Source organism: Meleagris gallopavo, chromosome 11 (assembly GCF_000146605.3).
Source record: "Meleagris gallopavo isolate NT-WF06-2002-E0010 breed Aviagen turkey brand Nicholas breeding stock chromosome 11, Turkey_5.1, whole genome shotgun sequence".
NCBI lineage: Eukaryota > Metazoa > Chordata > Aves > Galliformes > Phasianidae > Meleagris > Meleagris gallopavo.
Window position 1 is genome coordinate 10,496,083 of NC_015021.2, and position 8,143 is coordinate 10,504,225.

Genomic DNA, 8,143 nt, shown 5'->3' on the forward strand with positions numbered 1-8,143 from the left:
CCCCCGGTGCCCCCGGCGCCCCTGGCGCGGTCCGCCCGCTGCGCAGAGCCTTCTTGTTCTGTAGCAACCAAGCATTTGTCTGCCCCTTCACTTCGTGCCTCTGCCCGCCTCTCGTGGCGTTGTGTATTTTCCCCACCTTTCCCCTCCCGCTGCCCGTGGATGCGGTAGTGACCGCTGCTTTGCGTGCTTTTCCCGCTGCTGGACCCACAGGCGCCGGGTGATGGAGGCTCTGCTGGCGGGAATGCAGAGGAATGGCCAGGGGAGGTATGTATGCACGAGTGCGTGCCATCCTTTACAACGCTTTCCCTGTAGGGCTTCCCTCTTACGCTCTACCTGAGCCACCCTTCTGCCAAGCTTCCGTGGAGTCAGTGAGGCCCTTGGTGTTTATCTGGTACCTCCTGCAGGCAGACGGATGCGGCAGGCTGTGGCCACAGCAACGTGGCTGCTTCAGCGCTTTGCGGCGATCCCTCACTGCCTTGCAGTCTGTAGTGTTAGCATCTCTGTGTTTCGCCCCTCTGAAAACATTACCCGTTTATTTTCCCCCTCTTGCCTTGTAGCATCAGGAATGACCTGAAGTAGAAGTGTGAATAAATACTATTCTTAAGAGCCCAGTGAGGTTAGTGAGACATATGTTTGTATTGAGAGCACCTGGTTGCTTCCAGCTTGTGCTGGAGCTGCAGACACCCATTCGTCCCCGAGGAACACTTAGGTGAAGGCCTCTGGACTTGGAGATCCCAGAGAGACGCTGCAGTGCCAGTAATGAAATAACAATGCTTTATTTATACACAAAACCAAAGACACTGACACCGTTTTCATCGTTATCTTTGAGAACGTGACTCAGTGCTGTATCTTCTACAGCTAACTGGCTGCATAAATGCAGTCTAGACATAGCTGTGTATCAGCAGATGCTGAGAAGGAAATGTTCTTGCTGTGCATAATAGCTGCTAATTTTTGGTTAACTCGCAGGCCAGGGTGAACTTCCAATTTAACTGATTTTGGCTGCTGTAAGAGCTACTTCTTTCCCTATAGAAAAGCTGTCAGCTTGTGAAGTCTGCGTATGCTCTGGGGGAGCAGAGAAATTTCAATCCCTTAACCTATTGATTTCCATTCCTTTCCAGAGCCTTCCATTTGACAGTCAAATTAAAGGGGTGAAGATCATCATGGAGTTCACAGCCCTCCAGGGCTGTATCTTGCAAGCCTTAATATTGTCCCTAGCTTAGCACTTGCGAAGTTTTACAGGAGTTGGTTGAATTGGCTTCAATAATTACTGCACCAAATTAGAAGCTGCAGCATCGCCAGGGAGCGTGCTCTCCCCAATGGATCGAGGATGTTTTATTCTTCATTATCATGTTGTCATCCAACCCCCTCCACTTAGGGGTTTGTCTGCATCTGTGATACACTTTTGTTTTCGGGAGCTGGGAGGTTTCTCTGATGACTGAAAGTGGGTATAAAATGCCCGTGCCTGGAGAGCAATTAGGGGAAATGCAGAATATGGGCAGAACGTGTTGTGGTTTACTTAGGTAATGCGTAGCAGCAGGACCAAGGAACCAGTGGTCATGGGGGCTTGCTGTGACATTAGAAGACAAAATACACTACGTGTAAAAGCGTGGGGGCCATTTGTTCTGACTGGGGTTTCCAAAGCACGCCCTGTTGGTCATTGCCAAGCTTAGGTCTCTGCCCGGTGATGTTGCACACCAATCACTGGCGTCACTGGTGTGGGGATGGAACCTCTGTGCTCCTCTTTGTCACCTGAAGCTCGCTCCCTTCCAGCAGTGGGTTCCTGACATCCTGTGAAGCTGAGCTGCAGGAGCTGATGAAGCAGATTGACATCATGGTGGCTCACAAAAAGGCGGAATGGGAGGGACAGACCCAGGCGCTGGAAGCTTGCTTGGGTGTTCGAGAGCAGGAACTTTCCTCTGCCAGGGCTGCGCTGGAGGAAAAGCATAAAGAGGTACATAAAGGCTGAACGTGAACTTCAGAGTTTGCTGAATTTTTCATCAGTTTTGAGTTAGGTTTTTTTTGCTGTTTCATAGAATCATAGCATTATAGAATGGCCTGGGTTGAAAAGGAGCACAATGCTCATCTCGTTCCAACCCCCTGCTATCTGCAGGTCACCAACCAGCAGCCCAGGCTGCCCAGAGCCACATCCAGCCTGGCCTTGAATGCCTGCAGGGATGGGGCATCCACAGCCTCCTTGGGCAACCTGTTCCAGTGCCTCACCCCCTGTGTAAAACATGTCCTCCTCTTTGTGTTTGCTTAAATGTCAAGCCAAAGTGAAGAGTTAAGATCAGCAAAGAGCTGTGCTAAGTAAGGCAAGAGCCTCCTGTGGTATGTTTTACCACCAGAAGTGAGCACTGATTTCAAAATTGTGCATTATGCCTAAAAACACTGCTGCAATATTCTGATACTCTTGGTTTATTCATATGAATTTTCACTAATGATTTCTTCTAATTTTACTGTGCTGCCTGTTTATCGGCTCACTGTGTTCTGGACCTGCAGTTAGAAAGCTGACTGCTCTGGGTCGTGGATGGGAAAAGGGAAAAGGGTCAGGGGAAAAAAGAAGGGGAATGAGAGGATTTGGATCAAGAGAAGGGAAGTCTTTCCCAAGAGTTTCAAAGCACTGTTTCTTTCTTTGCCCATGCGTTATTTGGAATCTTTGCTTCATCTAACTGTGGTAAGAGAATGACATGGCCATCTCTTCTCCTGGTAGGTAGTTTGAAATCGTAATGGATGTTTATAATAAATACTTTGGTGAAAATGACAAAGAAAAGCAACCTTTTGGCGCGAGGCAAAAGTGTCAGCTTCATCTCAACAAGTGGAAGGCAGGCACTGGTTGAAAACACAAGGCCAGAACTGAGGCAGTTCTCATCCCTGCCAACCAGAGATGTGGACATAAGCTTAATTTGTTTCAAAAGGACTGACCCCAGCTTGGGAAACTGGGATCTCTTAACATTCATTTACCACTTCCACTACTGTGTATACTTATGAAATGAAGACTAATCCCTCTATTTACTGACAGTGAAATCTGTCTGTGTTCTATTCATCTTGGTTCAGGTTGGCAAGTTACGGCAGCAGCTGGAAGACATGGAAACAGCCAAACAGGACTTGGTTAGGGAATACGAGCAGCAGCTGAAGAAGTTTCAAGAGGAGGTAAGTTTCAAAAAGAGAAGGTTGGTTTTTAGTTCCCAGTTGATATGTGATGAGGTAAGTGAAATGCTTGGCATCGTTGTCGTGCTTAAGTGTCATGGTTTTAAAGCTTCCCATTCTTTTGGTGTTTGTGTTCTTACGGAAGAGAGCACTGAGCACAAAGTGATGTTTCTGTGCTCTGCTAGCCCTATTTTTGGCACGCTGGGGGAACGTGGTGACGAAGTAATCTGCAGGAATAAGAATATGTTCTAAGTTGCAATTTTCATACGTTAGACATCTGCAGAGGTTTAGTGCAAAAACTTCCTCTATTTGCCAATCGTAGTCACCACTGTGCTTATATGGAAGTTGCTATGGGTACAGGCAGCAGCAGTTTGCTCCTTCAGCACTTCCTTAAATTAAAATGGGTGGTGGTGGAACCGGCCTTGATTCTATGGAGAAACTGAGATCAGATCGGAATGCAGCCTCATCATCATTTTGCTTCCACTGAGTCTGATTTTACTTGAAGGGGCCTCTGTTCTCTCAGAGCATATCATTCCTAACGTGCTTAAAAAACAAAACAACCTAAGAATGCTCGGAGAATAATTTGAAAAAAGTGATTTCAGAGCTTCCATCTCAACAAGCTCAGTTCATCTCAAGGTGGTACATGCAGTGTCCTGCAGGTGGAACAGCAGCATTCCGTGGTGGTGCCTTCGCTCTGCCTGTCTCCACTTGTCAGAAGCAGTGAGTTAAGAGGCATGAGCAGCCAGCAGAACACTGACCTTTTCTCCCTGGAGAGTTCAGCTTGGTTCATGCTCACTGTAAGCCGTAACTTAAATTAATTTGGTAGCCTCAGCTTTGGTGACAGAAGGCATCTGTCCTCATTTACAACACCTTACTGCTCAGAGTGATTAACAGGAGATGTTCCCACTGAAATAGTGGATAGGCTGCAGAGCAAGGCTAAGGTGCTTTGGCCAGATCAGCCTAAATTGCAATGGCCAGAATTTAGTGTGCATTTTGTGGTTAAAATTGCTGTGCACTTGGGTTTTACCCATGAAGTATTCATGTAGCTGGCATTAAGCTGCAATATTCCTTAGTCTGTTGTTAGTACTATTTGGGGAAATTATTTCTATCTCAGTTTACCACCATTACCAGTAAAATTACAGGTGCAGTGTCCACCTCTCTGAGATTGCTGAAAGAATAAACCAGTACTTGCAATCTCCTGACTCATTTGGCAAAACGCGTTCTGTCCATTCCCAATGAATGTGCTTAAGCACCTTGCTGACTCAGGACCCTGGAGAACCTTTCCTGACCACTGTGTGGTCATGAGGTCTTGATTGAGATGTAAGTTCTCCATCGGTTCCCAAATTGGGGATGATGTCTTCTGAGGTTCCTAGTGACCATTTGGAAACTTAACTTGTTTAAATAGTTGAGTTGGGGAGCTCGTCAGATGGAGAAATATGTGGAAGTTGCAAGCGATGGTTTGCACAGAGGGTCATTTAAATGTTGGTAGTTTTTTCCTCATTTTTGCTTCTGGTAAGAGTTTAGCATCCTAGCAGTAGGCGTAGGAGTGTTATTTTCTGTTGGCATTTCCCAGTTATTGTGAAATACGTCGCGTATCTAAGGAGAGGATGACAGATGAAGTAGTGTTCATATTATGTATAATGACAATTCTCAAATCTTCCTTCTCCTGCCGAGTGGGAGAGTTCCAGTTCTCACCCGAGCTTCTCTTTAACCTCAGATAATGTAGAACTGCCCCTGTGTTTGGCACCAGGAGATGGACCTCAGGTTCTGCTGCTGCTACAGAGTCTTGGAGCCACCTGTAGAGAGAGAAGTTGCCACGTTAACAGCTACATATAGACCTCCACCTTATCAATATTTCAGTCATGCTCTCATTGTGATAAGACAGAGGTCTAATTGGAGCTGCTGATGTCATGACTTAAGCATGGCATCCTGCTCCTCTTATACAACTCAGCGTATTTTGTGATCCTATCAGTATAATAGGCTCATTATACAAATAGAAATCTTCATTTGCAAGCTGTGTGGCCTTGATTGGGGGAATTGTTTGCGTGAAGCTATTTTGTTTGCCTTCCTTCAGTGTGCTGTTTAATTGCTGCCCGCTGGCCTTGAACAAAGTTGCCCTTTTCACTGAATTCTTGCAGTTGGCTAGGCTGAGGAGAAGCTATGAGAAGCTGCAGAAGAAACAGCTGAGAGATGCTAGAGAAGAGGCCAGCAAGAGGCAAGGGGACGACCAGTTTGAAATGAGCCGACTGAGCAGGAAGCTGGAGGTAGGCGATGGGGAAGCAGCTGCTAATTGGTTCATATGTATGAACTGACTTTTGGGCTTCACTGGTGACTCTATTCAGACAACTAGGAAGTGCACTGTGAATCCTGGTTCAGAGGTACTCTTCATCTACTCTCTTGGTGAAGCTCTTCTCAATTGCTTGTGTAATAAAGATTGTTTCCTGCACTGGGGCCTCTAAGTACACAGGGTGAACTATTTTGCAGTTCTTATTCTTCAGTTGAATAAGAGGAAGAAAGTGCTGGAAGAGCAATTAATTGTGTGAGTGGAATTCCTGTGTGGTGAGGTTGTCACCTCACTTATTGGAGGGAGGAGGAGTTAAAAATGAAACTTCTCAGCCATGTCGTGTCCTTTAATCTCCCTGCTGTGGTGGGCTTCACCACGCTCCGTTTTTCTCCCATGTACCTCTAGACAAGGCTAACAGAGGCATGGGTAAGATGTAGCATCCAATTGCTGGAGCTGAGGATAGCATTAGAGCTCTGCAGTTAGTGGTTGCCAATGATTCCAGTGATGTTTTTCAAGCTGAAGTCAGTCTGTGTTGCTAAACCTCTGACAGCAAATCCAAGTGACGAGCTGTGAGCCTTTTAGCACTTAACGTTTGTAAACAGCCATAATTGACGCTGATATTTTAAGTTGGGAGGGAGGGAAACACAGCGAGCACAGTGTGAGAGGGGTTTTGTGCTGCTGAGATGGTGCATCAGATGGCTGGTTAATGGTTCCCCTGCTGCGAGGGAAGGTGTGTGAGGATGTGGAAGGGAAGGAGAGCAGACATGGCTACGAGCTGGGAGGGGGCAATCTTGTCAGCTGTGTGGATGTGCTGCTCTGAGCCATCCCTGCTGTCCTTGCAGGAGTTCCGTCAAAAATCACTAGACTGGGAGAAGCAGCGTTTGCTCTACCAGCAGCAGGTGGCATCACTGGAAGCACAGAGGAAGGCTTTGGCTGAGCAGTCTGAGCTCATTCAGGTACTGTTAATATGTGCTGAAAGTTTCTGTTCTGTTTGTGCAGCAGGTGGGAGGGCAGGGAGGGGGGAAGAGACTAATGAAATCTCTCAGGCTTGAATCCAGTTTAGGTTGCCATTGAAATGACTTTTAATGTCCCAATGGAATAAGCTTTACGTGTCTAAGTGCTGTGTGGAAAAAAGATCTGGAGTCTGTCAACAGAAGTTAGGTAAACCTCTTGCTGCTCTCACTCCCCCACTCCAATTAGCAGAGAAGACCGTAGGATGGAGCTTTCCCTGAGAGCCAGAGACCACAGCATACGATGTTTGAAAGCAGCTGCTCCATCAGGTTGTTTAGTTTGAAGCTGTTTACCTGCCAGTAGCTAAAAATGTACCTTCTGTGTCCAGCTCAGAGCATGGGGTTGAAAAACAGCCTTCCCCAATGGCGGATACTTCCACAAAATGCAGAATTAACAGCATTTTTCGGACCTGTTCCTTTCCTTTCTTTTTCATCTCCTAGAGACAAGGAGCAGTGGGGCTGCTGTCCATGAAAAGCTGGTCATTGGGTGAGTTAGTGGTGCTGCAGCAGAGCCAGGTGAACTGACTGGGAGCACAGCTGTGCCATCACACTGCCACAATCACAGCAGGCACTGATAACCTCTTGCTGGGGGCTTCACACTTAATGGACTCCTGAGCTGCTCTTGAGTGGGAGCTCCTGCGAGGAGGACGTGTGTGATGGCAGAGCTGAAGCTGGGCTCTGACAGGGGCTTTGTGAGAGGCTGACACCAGCAGATCTACGATGCAGAGAGAGTCGCTGAGCAGAAGGTCTTGCTGCTCTGCTGTCTTTGTGTCGTTGATAGCTCAATTGTCTGAGAACAGATGTGTCCTTGGAGCACGGGCTGCTATCGTGGAGCATAGAGGAACTGAGCGTTTAGCAGAAGAGCAGAAATTTGCGGTGGTTTTTCCTTAGCAGTGTAGGTGAGTTAGGTGCATGGTTCCTGTGAGCAGACTGCCTGAGCCCTCCATTTCTTTGAAAATCCCAGTGTGTTAATAGTCCATTCTTCTCTGGGATGTTTCAGTGCATTTTGTATGCCTGGCTGCTTTCTGGCATGAGGTCAAGCTGAGATCTGTGACCACGGAGCAGTTCCCATCTTTCAGCTGGCTTTCCTCACACCTGTCGTTGCAGCCTATGGCAGTGGCATGCAGGGCTGAGCACCTCCATGCAATACACACAGCCCTCCAAGATTTCTGTGCTGTCCTGTGCCTGGAAAGGAGGATTTGCTGAAGTGTCTCCTTAATGCAGAAATAAATGCTCAGGTCGTGTGCCACGGCGTCTCGTTGGGCTGTGTGCTGAACTTTTGCCCCTTCTTGATTACGTTTTCTGTCATGACTATTCAAATAATGAAAAGGCTGTAATCCAAATTATACCACAGCCTTCTAAAGGCAGTGCTCCTGCAGTCGGCTCAGCTGTGAGGCATTGTGTGTCAGACAAGGGACGATTCTGAAGCCGGCAGGAATCGCTGCTCTTAGATATGGGGAGGAAAGGACCGCTCCAATATTTTGTTTCAGCCTTTAGAAATTATAAGGTACTGTACAAAAAGGGAATAGGTAAAGGGAATAATTCTTAGAAGCTTACATGAGAGCTGGCTTATTACATTTCCCCAGTCAGCTATGTGGAAAGAAATGCCTTGAAATAAAGCATTGTGCTTGTAAATAATACTGCATGCATTGTTTGCTAGTCAGGCATTCCTTATAACTGTGATTTTTTTTTTTTTTTTTGG

General features: G+C 46.9%; 2 protein-coding genes across 3 annotated transcripts in view; one reads left to right on the forward strand and one right to left on the reverse strand.

Moving 5' to 3' along the window:
* Positions 1-6: 6 nt before the first annotated feature.
* Positions 7-8,135, forward strand: LOC104912648 (centrosomal protein of 63 kDa-like). Of its 2 annotated transcripts, none has more exons than XM_031555139.1 (5): positions 7-264; positions 1,771-1,951; positions 3,055-3,150; positions 5,286-5,411; positions 6,274-8,135. In XM_031555139.1, the coding sequence occupies exons 1-5, from the start codon at positions 221-223 to the stop codon at positions 6,481-6,483; spliced, it is 657 nt and encodes a 218-aa protein (XP_031410999.1). In that variant the 5' UTR covers positions 7-220; the 3' UTR covers positions 6,484-8,135. The 2 variants fall into 2 exon arrangements, with proteins under 2 accessions (XP_031410999.1, XP_031411000.1); XM_031555140.1 differs by having other exon boundaries at positions 1,774-1,951.
* LIPH (lipase H) overlaps positions 6,987-8,143 on the reverse strand; it is a 10,393-nt gene continuing 9,236 nt past the window's right edge. The window contains exon 11 of the mRNA XM_010716708.3: positions 6,987-7,077. Within this exon, the coding sequence (XP_010715010.1) occupies positions 6,987-7,077 (91 nt within the window). The remainder of the gene's footprint in view (positions 7,078-8,143) is intronic.